This window comes from Pelobates fuscus, chromosome 1 (genome assembly GCF_036172605.1).
Source record: "Pelobates fuscus isolate aPelFus1 chromosome 1, aPelFus1.pri, whole genome shotgun sequence".
Classification (NCBI taxonomy): Eukaryota; Metazoa; Chordata; class Amphibia; order Anura; family Pelobatidae; genus Pelobates; species Pelobates fuscus.
In genome coordinates this window covers 279,362,808-279,378,447 of record NC_086317.1, presented here as the reverse complement: position 1 = coordinate 279,378,447, position 15,640 = coordinate 279,362,808, and the positions used below count along the sequence as shown (strand labels likewise).

The 15,640-nt window shown below is 44.2% G+C and overlaps 1 protein-coding gene across 1 annotated transcript; it reads left to right on the top strand.

The window, feature by feature from the left end:
* The first annotated feature begins 3,804 nt into the window (after positions 1 to 3,804).
* On the top strand, positions 3,805 to 7,718 carry LOC134593761 (neuferricin). The gene is made up of 4 exons (XM_063444601.1): positions 3,805 to 4,150; positions 4,999 to 5,139; positions 6,255 to 6,438; positions 7,487 to 7,718. The coding sequence occupies exons 1-4, from the start codon at positions 3,871 to 3,873 to the stop codon at positions 7,698 to 7,700; spliced, it is 819 nt and encodes a 272-aa protein (XP_063300671.1). The 5' UTR covers positions 3,805 to 3,870; the 3' UTR covers positions 7,701 to 7,718.
* The last annotated feature ends 7,922 nt before the right edge of the window (positions 7,719 to 15,640 follow it).

The following is a 15,640-nucleotide window of genomic DNA, read 5'->3' as shown; positions in this document are numbered from 1 at the left end:
CGAGGATCCTGCTTCCAGATGGGGACGTGGACACCTTTCTCCACACACTAGACATCCTGATACTACAGGAGTTCCAGTGGCAACAAACAACCACATCAGACCTACAGCTTCTCCCGAGAGAGTGGTAACGAGTGAGTAACGCTACAGGCCAACGTAGAAAGACCCCTCCACGCTATTTAACACGTACATCCACTATCCCACAGACTCACAAGACCCCCCCAAAAAAAGGGTTGGTAACCAGCTGAGACCGTGGGGAATGGGACAAGCAATGGCCGGACTAACAACCACCTAGAGGTAAATTTGGATACCGCTGGCATACCGACATCAGGGGGACAAGCCTCAGGGACATACTATATAGAAATGCAATGCAAGACAAGGGGCAGAGTCACTGCTGGGGGGGATACCACATTGGGAGGGGCAATCTCTTGTGTTCCCCAAAGAACTCAAGGATAGACTGGGCATTTAACACGGACATTTAAGTCCTCTGGCCAAGGGCACCGCAAGGCAAACAAAAGCGTTGGGATAACAAGGAACTCTATGTCAATTGGGGATATGTGGGATGAGGAATACAACGTGGTCACTGGGGAATGAGAATACAGATATTTGACGAGGGCACATATTTAGCCTCCCACACTCTGACCCAGACACACGGCCATACAAGGGGCTTATGGTGACAGATAGGGGGCCCACAGGGGGCGACCCATGCGACATCTGGGTCCACAACCTCCGGGTAGCGCTAACCCCCCCTACGACTTCCAACCCCATACATGACTATAGGTAATCAACCCCCAACCAGCGGGACCGCTCTACCACAGGGACGGGGGAGATCTGACACCCACACCAGAACCAACCTGGGCCAAGGATAGAGCGATAAGGGGGGGGAAGTGAATCACCACAAGGAACCTCCCGGAGATGAGAGAGATGGCTAGTCACCCCAGGGGGCGACTATAATGGTCAAAAGACCCACAGGAGGGGAGCTAGAAACAACGTTAATTGTGCACAAATATATACTAGAAACGGGCCAATCAGCGCGTTCGTACAGAAGAGGGCCCATGCCTCCGCGCAACACACCCCATGGCAAAGGGTGGGATAACACAGGCAATGAGGAAAGATCACAACGGAAACACAATGGGGTAGCAATATTAATCTACAAGCGATGCCCCATGCGCGTCACAGGAACAGACACGGACCCAGAGGGTAGATTCGTGATAGTCTCAGGGCTACTATTAGCACACACAATACACCTCATAAATATATACGCACCTAATGACCCATCCAGGGAATTCTGGGAGCGCATCCAAACTAAAATTGCTGCCCTACACACGGTATGATCATAATAGGGGGCGACTTCAACGCGGTACCCAGCCCAGCCGCAGATAGGGGATGAGGAAAGGGCCTACCGCGCTTGCAAGGCAGAGGAAGACATGATATACTGATTCACAAATTTATCCAAGCAACAGGACTAATTGACATTTGGAGGGCACAACACCCAGGAGACACAGAGTACACATTCTACTCCGACTAACATACGCGGACCAGTGGGAGCAAGATTTAGGTGAGGAACTGGAGGGCATTGAATGGCAGGAGATATGGGAAGTTAATACCACCACCTCTATGTGTAACTCTTCAGGAGGAATCCTTTAAAACGATGTTCCGCAGGTATGCAACTCCTGTAAAACTATATAGAATGAAAAAAATCCTCCACGGATGTATGTTGGAGGGGATGCGGGATGAAAGGGAGTGCCCATTTGATGATATGATTCTTGAATCTAATTAAGGATTTGTTAATCCAAGTGTTCTCAAGAGCCCCAGACCTAGACCCTTGGATATATCTGTTAAATAGATCTTCTGAAGGGTGGACCAGGAACAAACAAAAATGTATTCACAAAATAACCCTTGCTGCACGAACAGCTGTAGCTTTTGACTAGCTAAAACAGCGTATCCCGAACATTAGGGGTGATAAACAGGGTCAGAGAGATACACCTGATGGATGACCTGATGGCTAGGGTGAGTGGGGCCACTAAAGCATTTCAGAAGGTCTGTGAACCATGGAAAAATCTGTCATTTTGGAAATTAATGATGACAATTTATGTGAATTGTTTCAAACGCGACACTCGCTTCCTACTGACCTCTCTCCCCCTCCTCGCCCCCCCACCTACATGTGGCTCACATTAAAAGATGGAACTGAAACCTGTACACCCCCCACACCCATCTTCTCACTCTATACTTTCTTACTTTCTCTCTATTTTCTTAACTTTTCTTTCTCTCCCCTATGTCTTGGGGGATAATTACCACAAAAAATTGTGCCTGATAATTTGCAAACTTCATATTTAATGGTTGATATGATGCACCCTATTGGTACTCCATGTGTTATATCATCGGTCAATTGCCTTACCATTATGTTGATTGGATACTTTATTTTAAAATAAGACGCTATACCAGGGGTAGGCAACCTTTTAGCACCACTGTGCCAATATAGGATTGTGATGTCCTGTAGCGTGCCGGTCCTATTTTTTTTTTAATTGAGGTCTGTATGCTGCCGTATTCTGCATGTGTTATTTTTACTGTAATTGCTTTGTCTCATTGTATTTGTGAGTATATGAGCTATTATATTGTATATGTTCAGGAGTAGTTTGTGGTATCGTGTATGATACATATTAATGTGGGCTGTGTATGGGGGCTGCTTGTGGAATTGTGTGTGTGGATGGATATGTCACATTGTGTGTTTGGTATTGTGTGTATGTGTGGGGGCTGTTTGGGGTACTGCATGTGAGAGGCTGCATGTGGGGTTGTGTGCATGCATGTGGATTGTTAGTGGTGTTGCGTGTGTGCGGATTGTGTGTATGTTTGTGCGTGGGCTGTCCGTGTTATTTGTATGAGGGGAAGGTTGTTCTGCAGGTCTGTGTATATCTAGCAATGTGGGTGGCTTCCCTGGGTTCCAGTGGGGACCATGTTGGCCAAGTACAAGTCAAGGACAGTAGCTGCAACAGCAACTGCGAGCTGCACTACTACTGTGTGGATTCCCATTCACAAGTGCTGGAATGAAGTGCTGCAATGCATAAATTGAGGATTGTCCTTCACCATCTTTTCGGATTAGCAGATATCTGAAGTTTTACTGGGACTCCTGATAGACCAGAGCCTGTTTGGCTCTAGCAGCCTTGAGTGCCGTGCAAAGACACCTCGAGTGCCGTGCATGGCACTAGTGCCGTAGGTTGCCTACCCCTGCGCTATACCATTCCTGTCATTGTTTATTGCATGTCATTCATAAATAAAGAAAACATTTTTAAAAGTGGAGTTATAATATATTACAAAAGTGCAGGTATAGCACTGGTGAGAAAGAAAAAGCAGCAGGACAAAAGGACACTTCAGTGTTAGGAATACAGCTTACAGTTTCTTTAATATGTTTTGTTATAGTATAGTTCTTAAACAGTGGAACATCTCATCTTAAAAACAGCATGAGATTTTCTGGGGTAGATTTGTAACCTCCATATCCCCCTGTTCACCCCATGTTTATCTGCCTGCTGATCATTATCTTAGGAGATCTACCTACCTACCTACCTATCTAGCTGTCTATCTACAAATTTAGGGTATCCCATGGATAAATGTTTCTTTGTCACACCAGTTACTAAGGATTACTACTCCCCTAGGTTTCCAAGTCAGACACATGGCTGAGCGCTGTCCCTGCTCCCTGGCTAGCAGTGCTCATACTGGAAAGTAAATAACATTGGGCGCTGCAGTACCTCTCTTGTCCTCTAGGAGTGGATTTTCTCTTCCATCCCAATCGTGCAGGTGGCGCTGTAGTGCTGTCTCCTCCCTCTGAATGCTCCCGGAAGGCAGTGTGCGGCGGTGAGACTGTGCCCAGTGTGCCCCATGTTCGGCTATCTGGCAGCGGCTATTGTGTGCGCAGCGGCCGTGCTGATCGTGCTCCTGGGCCCGGCCTCGTTTCCCAGTGTGCCCGGCCTGATCTCCCTGTTTGCGGGCAGTGAGTGCGGGGTGTCTGGGGGCAGGTTGCTCGGCCAGAAGGAGCTGTCAGCGCACAATGGGGGGCCGGGCAGCCCGGGTTTATACCTGGCTGTGCTGGGGCTGGTGTTTGATGTGAAGAAGGGGAGCAAGCACTATGGCCCAGGGGGCTCCTACAGCTTCTTTGCAGGTACCGTCCTGGTAGGGGACAGTCATTGGTGGGGGGATGCCTTACACCTGCACTCATACATGGCACAGGGGAGACATACTTATTATCCTCAGCCAGCCATAGCAGCTGCAATGCAAGCCATTAGTGGCAAAGGACAAGTAGGTATATAATGCAAACATAATACAATATCGTTTTATTCGTCTGCATATACCATACACATCTAATAAAAATATTTGCCAATAAATCATGTTTACATTTACATTTTGGCCCAAGTGCAAATTACAGAATATTGACCAACAAGGTTATTCGCTAAAGTGAAAATTCTAAGTGAATTTCACATTTGAAGCCATAGTAGTAGAATTGAAAACTTAATTTTTTTTCCAGTTCAGTTTTTTTGAAATTCACTCTGAAGACTCACTTTTGTACGTACCTTGTATGTATATTCTTCTTTTTCAAAATTATATTCAGAATTGCCTCTCCCTCCTTCCCCTTGTATTCCAGCTGTACCAAAGAACATGCACAGGTAAGGCCCCTGCCTGATTCTAACTGGGACTCAGACTTTCCTCCCAACCTTTTTATAGTGAGGTGCTACTAAGTTTACTAAATTTTTACTAAATGAACTCAACAGCACACAGTGCCATAGAGGATATTTGTCATTTGGCTAGTTGGGTGCCCTGATGGGCAATGTAGTCATCAGCATTTGCACTACCAAAGGTTAGACATCAAAGGCAAAAAGGAATGGAAAGTATAGGGGAAAAAAACGTTTTATGATTACGTTTTTTTAACGGTAAATGAAATTTATATTTTCATGGTTTAAATCACATGCATGTTTTTTTTTATTAACCGTTCATTTTGAATATATTATCAAGGGAAAGATGCCTCTAGAGCCTACGTGACCGGTGATTTTACAGAGAAAGGCCTTGTGGATGACCTGTCTGAACTTTCTCCTTTAGGAATGCTTCACCTGAACAACTGGCTTTCATTCTATCGGCAGAATTATGATTTTGTTGGTATGGTATAAATCCCATTCACCTTTTAATTATTTTCACTCCATTTTTCTTGCTTGGGCTTTTTAAATTGCTATATTTTACCAAATCTAGTGTGTTACTGGTGCTAAGTAACACTCTTCAAAGCACATTTTATTAATCTTTCATTATACATGCATGGATCCTTCTCGTTAGTCTTATCATGCGTAGATATGTGTATGGATATAATATATGCTGTATGTAATGTGTTGATTTAACCACTTGCAAATGACTATTAAAAACATGGCCTTTGAAGGATATGTATGTAACCTGAAACATGTAAGGGGTTGTGTATCAAAAGTGTCACTTTCGCATACGTTTCTTGGAAATCTTGATTCGATTTCTTGGGTATAACAAGAGTGATTGGGTTACAGTACCTGACAAACAATGAAAGACTCAAACCTATAGATGATTTTTCATGGTCCCAACCCCCTGACCTTAGGGGGAGGTGATTACAACACTTTAATAGGGATAAAGCATAAACATTCAATGTTGTGGCCCCTAACTCAGTTTAGACACCTAGGCCTAGACTACCTAAAATGGTGCTGCCCCAGTTATACCAATTTCTGATGTCTGGGTAGCAATAACCCTCACAAAGCTTTAAGGATCTATGGAATGACAATTCAAGGATGAATAGTTGACCAAGATCAATGACTCTCTATGAGGAAAGTTCAGTGTCTGCATGCAGAGGGAGGAGACACTGAATGTTTGGATGCATTTTAGGCAGCCATGACCCAGGAAGGATCTCTAACAGCTATCTGAGGAGTGGCCAGTGAAGTTATCACTTGGCTGTAATGTAAACACTGCATTTTCTCTGAAAAGACAGTGTTTACAGCAAAAAGCCTGAAGGTAATGATTCTACTCAGCAGAACAAATTCAATAAGCTGTAGTTGTTCTGGTGACTGTAGTGTCCCTTTAATTTAAAATTTTGCTTTGGACTAAACAGAATTTTGCAAACATTTACTGCAAGTGTCATTTGAGTTATGTTCTGTGCAGCATAATTTATATATGTATATTTTTTCGAAATTAGCGGTTACTGAAGAAATGTTTGTACAAGGGTGCATATGGACATAATATGCCGATGTCTGATTTATTTTCAGGAAAACTCGTAGGAAGATTTTATGATAAAAAAGGACAGCCCACAAAAGCCTTAGAGGATGCTTTGGCAGTAATTGACATTGGGTTGAAGCTAAAAGAGCAAAGAATAGAAGAGAATAAGCAATTTCCACCCTGCAATGTAGAATCGAGCTCTGGGATCAGTAGAGTGTGGTGTTCCAATCGCAGGTAACAATCCCTGAACCCAATAAGCAAATTCCCATAAAACAGATGCAGGTTGTTCACTTAAGGGTGAATTATCAGAAATGATTGACTAAAATTGGTTAGAAAACATAGCTGACTTGGAAATATTTTCAGCTTGCCTATTTTGTCCTAAAATGTGAAATTTACTTTGAATTCCAGATAATTCACACTTTAGTGAATAACCCTGAGTATTTCAGCAAGACGTATTGCTCTTATCTGGTACATGGCTGCACTATATTCTGTTGGGCTCTGTCTCTGCCCACTAAGTACAAGGTCTTCATGAACAATGATGATATAATGGTTAACAGAAGAAAGGACAAAGACATTTACATCTACAAACACTATTAAAGGAACACTCCAATGCCATAATCAATACAGCCCCCTGTAGTGGTTTCTGTTCCAAGAGTGTCCTGGCAAGCTTTTAGTAACTGGGTCGGCTGAGTGGCGCTAAAATGGTTTGACTACTTACACTCCTGTCACCATAACCTTTACTGTCTGCGCTGCTTTTTATTTTCTTTAAAAGGAAAAAGTTATATTACAGCAGTATTTTAAGACTTTAACTGTAATTACCCTGTTTTTATTCAGTGATCGTTAGTATGTTTAGCCGTTTAGACATATTTTGATGCAACAGTAGCTCAAATAATTACCATACTGTTAGTAGAGACAATGTAATATTTTTAATGGGGGAAAAAAAAACACAATTGTTTTTGTTGTAGAGGAGATGTGCCCAAATGGTGGATCCCTAACGGTGAAAGAACTACAACTCTTGTGGTACATTGCAAGCTTTCCTGTTTTTTATAACTGGAGATCTACCCTCTGGCTACACCTGCCTTTAGAAGTTATATTTACAGTGTTATTTATCAATATAATAAATGGGCGTACTCCTAGGCCTTAATCCAAGAAATAAAACTTAACTTTTATTGCATAGCTTAAAAATAAATCGACATTTCAGCTCCATCCAGGAGCTGTCATCAGGATGACAAAAAAAGTGTTATTTATGTGTATATGCTTTTTGCTTGTTTTGTCTCCTCAGTGGTGGCATACACAGGGACTGGGTAGGGGTGCCCAGGAAGATGTATCTAGCTGGCTCAGATGGTTATCGGTGTGTCTGTGTCAGGACATCAGGGCCTCCAACTGAGCACCCCGACTCTACAGAACACCGTGACAGAGGAGATCTGGACAATCCCTTACTCAAGGAGTATGAAGAGTGTAACCCTCTTTTTGATTGGTGTTTACTAAAAGAATAAAGCACAATCTCAAAAGTACTGGTACACGTCATCTACACATCACAAAGCATTGCTTTTTATAGCATTACTTTAGGCAAAATGACTCCACATCACAACCTTCACCTTGACCCTGTGGGTTGAAGTTTCATTTTTGTACATGATTTGGAGGATATTCCTCCAGTCCCATGTACATTTTTTTTATTTATGGTTGTAATTTGTTTTATTTCTTTTAGTTATGATAACATAGTTCCAAGCAAACTACAAACATGCATTAATAAAACGAAGAGCATAAATGTTGAAACAACATAACCGGCCCGTCACTTCAGGGGTCCCGACCACCCTGCGATCCCTGTGACCGCAGATCCCACCAGCTGAGTAATGTGGCCCCGGCCGGCGCAGTGTAACCGCTGGGGCCGCATTGAAGGGGCCCATCGGGTGGCCGTGCTGTTAGGGCCACCCAATGCTATGTAATTCCAGGGGGCCCGGTCAGCACTTAAACAGCGCGACCGGGCCCCCTCTGATGATGTCAGAGGCTGGGAAGAAGTGACTGCACCGGTCACTTCCTCCCAGCAACTACTGGGAGCCGCCTGGGAGGAAGGAGAGGGAGTCAGAATGCGAACTCTGACTCCCATCAGCCTGAGCCACCACTGGACTCTAGGGAAAGCTGTGTGCGTGTGTATGTCTGTATGTATGTATCTGTGTGTGTGTCTACATGTGTATCTGTTTGCATGTGTGGGGGGAGGGGTAACATATGGAAGGGGGATGATAGACGTGTGGCGTGAGGGGCAATTTTCGCTCCGGGGCCCCGTGGTTTCTAGTTACGCCTCTGCTCACATCCAAATTTGGTATATGTGGAAAGAGAGAAGTGGACACATAAAGTAGATCCTTAAATGTTTAAAAAGGATAACATTTATTGGTCACACTTACAACATTTAAAACAATACAGGCATATCACCACATCCACTGGAACTCCTACTTGGAAATTTCACAGGGTACTGCAGCAGCCTTCGAGTTAAAAACATAAACAGTCCTACGAGTTTCATCCATTAACATGCACTTCCTCGGGGACAATCAAAAAGTCAGTATACAGTCATCCACCATACATCCCCCCGTTTAAATATCCCGCTTAGACCTCCCCCCTCCCAGGCACAATCAGCCAATCCCAGGGCTGATCCTCTGGTCTTTCAGCTTTTCTCAGTAATGCGTTTCATGCTGTGATTCCATCCTGCCTCGTAATGTGGACGTATGTGTTCCGGATTCCGTGAAGCGTGCGTTCCATTCATGATAACGCATGCGTTCCACTCTCCGCTGCATATGTGTTCCAAATCATACAGTGAGATCCGAAGATTATGTGACTTGAAAGTCCATATACAAAAATAAAACCAAAAGGAATATGTGTCAATAACAGTTAGAAATACAGTTGCACATTTAATAGGGGCTGGTAAGAAAAGGGGAAGTAAGAAGTTAGTGGGAGATATATCATATCAAATCTGGATAAAATCCAATGGATATAAATGGGATCAAAAAAATAAAGAAAAATGTGCTAAAATATATGAAGAAATTATAACAAAAATAATAAAACATGGCGGAGCTAGCCAGCGAATAAGGTAGACGCACATGCGTCTGGTTAAACTGTCCGATAACCACCCAAAAACCGGCCAGACACTATGGGGAAGAAGTCTAAACTAAGGAGAATCGATATGGCCTCCTCTTCCCAAGATATCGTCAGGGTTACTCCACAACCGCGGCCTACCAAGATGACGCCTGCGAGGGGGGACTCCGACTGTGCTTCGGAAGAGAGTGCAACAGAAGACGTCTCACACACCAACATGCAGGGTATAACAAGTGCTAACCTTGATCCTCAGCACCCACCTGAGGGAAGACGGGCAAGGCATACCTTCAGCCTGGAACAAACGCCAGCGAGCAAAGCTGACATTCAAAACCTGCTAAGGGAAATGAAAACCCTATTTGCTGCAGACATAGCATTGGTTCAGAAGGATTTGGGGGTAATAACAGCTTGACTGCAATCGCTGGAAGACTCTGGTGACACTGTGCAATGCCGGCAGGATGCTCAGCAGTCCGAGCTGGACAAGCTCAAACAAGAATATTTCCTCATGGAGGGCAGAATTGCAGCGCTTGGAGACTCCAAGCAACACCGCAACCTCAAAATTCGGAGTGTCCCGGAGGACGTTACAGAATCCAAAACCCCTCACTACCTCCGCCGCCTGCTAAACAACGTACTAATACCATCTAAAGCTAAAGCGATTTCGCTGGACAACTACTTCAGGATCCCAAAACTAGCTAAGGCCCCAGACGGGGCTCCCAGCGACTTGCTAATATGCTTCCAATCGCTGCGCAGTAAGCAGCTGGTACAAGCAGCCGTCCGCGCACACCTTCGTACCATTTCAAGGAGCCAACCTCACCTTCTTTAACGACCTGACTAGGTCCACCATGGTCTGGCGGCAATCCCTACATCCAGTCACCCAGCACTTGAAAAATCACGAGGTGGCATACCGCTGGGGTCCCGGCCGCAAACTTACTGTGCTTCACGACAGGAGGAGAATCCAGCTACAGCAATAATCAGATGCGGGAAATTCTTCAAGGCACTGGGGCTGCCTACTCCAGCGACCCTGCAGGCATACACTCCAGGTGCGGACCCCCAACCATCGACCCAGATGTGGGACGTGAGTAATGTCCGACCCTTCTACCCGAAAGCCAGACTTACAGCAGTGGAGTCGAACCTGGTCAGCACTTGAGATCCGTTTCTGGCACAGAGACAGTCCTTCCAACTAACTCTTGGACGCTCAGATCACTAATATAACATGTCTCTAGTCTATTGCAATCCATTTAAATGTTATATGTTCTTACTACCTAATGTTCTTCCATGCCTGCTCTCACCTGAGACACAACCTTCTCTCTCTCTCTCTCTACCTCCCCCCATTGAAAGAATACCTTAGAGTATAGGCTACTTGTCTTAAAAAGTGCAATGTTAAAATGAAAAGACTTAGGCCCATGACGGTACACATCTTATTCTAGAAGTTACTAGTCGTATTAGTAATGATATTAAATCATAGATACCAAAGAATGAAAAGTAATATAAAATTAAATATTAGTAATGGTTAGTATGTCTATTCTTACCCAATTAGTTTTGTTAGTACACATCATAACAGAAAAAAATTATAAAAATAAAATAATTAAAAAATATAATCAAATTATTAATAAAAATAAATATAAAAAAGAATGAAAAAAAGAAAAATGAAAAAAAAAATATATATAATGAATCAAATAAACAATCATAAAAAACAAATCATATTAAAATCAACATTTAAACCATTGGGTTGTAGGGTTTGTAATCTATGAATCCAGAAGCCTTCTCTCCTCCTTATTTTCATCATAAGGTCCCCCCCTCTCTCGTCCAATTCCACCTCTTCAATTGCTATACATTAAAAATTATTTTCTTTAAACTTCGGACACTTGTTGCAGTGATTAGGTACGGAGTGATTATCTTTTCCTTTCTTTATGTCGTTCATATGTTCCATAAACCTAATTTTAATTTTCCTCCCAAAATATTTAGTTCCGCACCCACACGTATGAAGGTACATGGGTTGTAGAGCATGTGATATTTTTAATTTTAAAAGATTCTCCAGGGGGGCGGGGCCTGGCAGCAAACATGGCCGGACGCACGCTTTAGGAGCTCCAGCCAAGTCCGGCACTAGAAAGCCACGATCGGGCGACCCGCAAGTCCCAAAGGCAAACGGTGACCAAAAACGAGCACAGCACGACGAGAGCAACTGAACGATACCGGCCCGGCACCGGTGCGCCACAGATAAAGCCGATCCAGCCATGCGGCCTACACCTAAGCGGAGTCTGGGGACCGGGGGAGATGGCCGACCTCCCGGCTCTGAACGAGCACCCAAGCGTAGACACACTGCAGCCCTGCTACCCCCCCCTCTGGACCGGCGGGGGATATCCCGGTCCTCGCAGGGGTCGACTAGCCCCATGAAGCAAACTACCCGAGCGGCACAAGCCCTGCCCGCAAGGGACCACCAGGCCCAAGCTAAAATGGCGGAGCGGAAGCAACGCAGAACAAGGTGCAAGATGCACAAACCTCCCAAACACACTATAGTGTTTTTTGAACAGCTCTGCAAGTACCTTTGGACGAGGTGTAAAGCCAAGAGTCAGCCCTTCCGTCAAGCGGTGAAAGTGGCGGCGAAGTGGATCCGCCCGGCGGTTCGGCGCTGCCTGGGGGGATACCCCACACGTGACCCCAATACAGCATCCCGACAGCTACGAAGACTGCAGACGGCAACACAGGGAGCAGACGGCAACACAGGTACCCGCTGGCGACCACGCACGAGAGAGTCCTCCACGAAAGCGGCACCTAATAAGGCTTCATCCAGCCTCCCTCCCAGCACCCAGCACAGCGAGTCCCAGCTCCCAGCCGACACAGCCACAAAGCAAGGACCGGAGCGGCAGCAGACACTTCGGACTGGACATGGAGCTGGCCCCTATTGCAGAGAGACTATGCCCAGGGGATCTGATGAGGGCCATCACGCCAGCAATGCCCTCCACGTTTCAGGCGTTGGATGAACATTCAGGACTTACCCGAAGTAACCGTGAGTTCCATACTGCGCAGTGGATGGAACCACGAGATGCTATGCCTCACACATATCATAGCAGTTAAACCCCTACTGTTTGAATGTTCCCACTGGCTCACTTTTAATTAAGCCTTAAATTTTAATTTTAATGTGGCCTCTATGTTACCCTGCTATAAATGCTGACCTGCCCTCCCTAGGGAGTATTTGGGTTGCCCCAAGACTTTAATCGACCTAAAGCTGATTGTTCCAGTGCAATGCCCTATAAATAGACTTGAAGGACAGCAGTATACCACACTAAGATTTATTTTTAGTTTTTTTTTGTTGTTGTTAATGCGCTACGACGACGTACATTTAACTGACCAGCTTGCTCCAAATCTTAAGCGCAACCAGCATTGTTCCATGCATCCCTAGCTTAGCCTGTTACAACATGTAAACAAAGTTTAATAGTTTGACACTCTCATTTATTCTTCACAGTCGTAAATATGGCATAAGCGTAAACGTTTGACCTCCCCAGAAATGCAATACCATAGACACGACATAATATTTAACTTAAGCTTAAACGAGCCTAAACCACTTTTAAGCTTGTATGGCCTAGCGTTTTAATTCTACCTACTATTGTTAAAAAGCCTGTTACTTTCATGTCAAAACAAAACAAAAATGTGCACGCCTCTCATGCCACTGTTAATCCTATGTTTAACTCAAGCACGCTGTTGTGGCGTATGTTTATGCTCTGTAATCACATGCACGCTAAAAATAAAGAATTAAAAAAAAAAAAAAAAAAAAAAAAAAAAAAAGATTCTCCAGTTTGATTACTCATAAATTAAATAGTTTTTAGGGAGGTTTTGGCAACCTCTACACTTTCCACAAGTATAGAAACCTTTTTTTCATAGGTTCTTGTTTTCAACTATTTATTTGTGAAGATGCTCGGTGCCCAAAAAGAGACCAGTGTTTTTCAACCCTTTCCCGAATAGTCGGCTTGTGCAGTGCCTGCAGGGGGCCTGCCTGAGCTCTCAGGCAGTCCCCTAATGCATGCAAAAAACTTTTACCTGTTAGGTAAAGTTCCACAGGGCAGCGATACTCTCAACTGGCATACTCCTCCATGCCCAACCCGGCACGCTACAGTGGGTTGACATGGAAAGAGCACAATTCAAAGAAATAACCCTAACTGACTACTTGTGGACACCTAAGAAATTCAAAACTAGACGCACAGACTTATTCCCGACAACACAACTTACAATCACATTATGGGACACTTAAATGGAGTCTATAGGACATAAAGATACACTGCATGCTAAATCACCAATGTCAGTCCTAAAAACACTGGTACCCAATATCCCCCTCAAAGACTGGACCGAGGCAGGGCTGACAGAGATATCGCAACTACTAGACGCCGAAGGCATAACCCCTTTCCCAGATTTACAAAAAAGCGATGGAAGATCCCGAACAGAGCAATCTTTTCCTACCTGCAACTGAAAAGTGTACTGAAGGCACATGCACCGCCACCATACAAAACACAAAACCCTGACAGAATCGTCTCCTGTCTCGTTCTAGACAGATGCTGGACATCACCCACAAAGCCCAAAACACTCACACTATGCTACAAGGCATGGCAAGAGCTTACAACAGCCAAATCACACCCCTATAAGGTACACTAGAAACAGACTGTGGGGTGGTACTGACAGACAAGGATTGGTTGCGGGCGCTTAACAGCCTCTCCAAATAGACCAAATGCTACACGCACATCGAAGCCCACAAAAAGCTCCTTTACCGCTGGTATATGACCCCACAGAGACTTAACCGCATATATCCCAATATATCTCAGACTTTCTGGAGATGCAACAAAGCTGTAGGAACGTTAGAACACCTGTGGTGGTCATGCGGTGACATCCTACCCCTCTGGACCGCTGTAATCACGACACTGAAACAGCACCACATCCCCAAGTTCCAGCTGTCTAAAACCTCATGCCTCTTGCTGATACTCCCAGATAACTTTACCCTAGGACAAAAGCAAATCACAGCCCTTACCATACTAGCAGCAAGGAACCTACTAGCACTACACTGGAAATCACCAATCTGCCCATCTTTAGCTCAACTCCAAACCAAACTCACCCAGTACAAAACTTACAAAAGAATGGCGATAATGTCCCCACGAAAGAAACTCGAGTTTGACAGGGGCTGGGAGGGCTGGGACGGGGTGTTGAACAAGGTAGATGGGATGGATGGACACGAATAGTGAGGGATGATGATGGAAAGTAAGCAAAAACTATGGCTCCCCTATGTGCATACCCTAGGCCCAGTCTCAACTGAACCAAGATAAGGAAGAAACACATATACACCCCCCCCCCCCACCTCACCGCCCGACCCAAGCTTCCCCTCTCCAATAACCTACGCCAAGTTCCCATCCACCATGGGGAATACCCACCGACATACCCGTTCAACCGACAAACAGAGTCAACCCACTGCACACTCCAAACTTGACGCTAGGGAGGTATTGACTATAAAGGGTAACCACATACCCTATGGGAATCACTACGAGTAACCAATGATGCCGAGTCGGCCCTCCGGAAATATAACCTGAGCCTAAGAGGGAACACCTCACCTAGCTGGTAACTTAACGTTTAAGGTACAGATGCACAAACAAACGCCTGTAAAAGAATCACAAAACTGCCTCACGCAGACAGTCAACCGACTGTACCTACGAGAATATATGTGTCAATTGACATTGGTCCTATTGACTGCAAACCGTCTTGTACAAAGCAATAATATGTATACCCCCATTAACCCATCCCTTTTTTCCTTCTGTATCCCACCTTGCATTTTGAAAATAATAAAATACAAATTTGAATAAAAAAAAGTTAGGTAAGGTTAATAAAAGTTTATAAAGTACATAAAAAGTACTTAGATCATATATATATATATATATATATAGGTCTTGAAAAAAGTCTGCATAGACTGAAACGTCGACTATTGTGTTTATCACTGTGTTTGCTTAATAAAGCAGCAGTTTGAATTTACTTTATGAAGATTCCAGAGTGCTCTCTACTAGGTATATATATTTTGGTTGAAGAGTGTGCACAAGAGCACAAAAAGACCGTGAACGTCGAGTGCTGGGACCTGGAAATATATATATATATATATATATATATACACATACACATGATCTAAGTAATTTTACATGCACATAAACACACATACACCATTATTAAAAGTGTATTTTAATATAAAAAAAAAAAAGGACGAGAAATGCAAACTTAGGGGTCAATTACAACTTGACCCCAAATTCCGCAATACAGAAGGACTATGAGGGTAACAAAGGTCATAAACCCTGAGTTAGTTAATTATGAAGAAAAGAAGGCCCACCAT

Coding starts and splice junctions, on each gene's coding strand:
- LOC134593761 (XM_063444601.1), top strand. CDS start 3,871: ATGTTCGGCTATCTGGCAGCGGCTATTGTGTGCGCAGCGGCCGTGCTG. Junction 5,140..6,254: donor GCAGAATTATGATTTTGTTG/GTATGGTATAAA, acceptor ATTTATTTTCAG/GAAAACTCGTAGGAAGATTT. Junction 6,439..7,486: donor GTGTGGTGTTCCAATCGCAG/GTAACAATCCCT, acceptor TTGTCTCCTCAG/TGGTGGCATACACAGGGACT.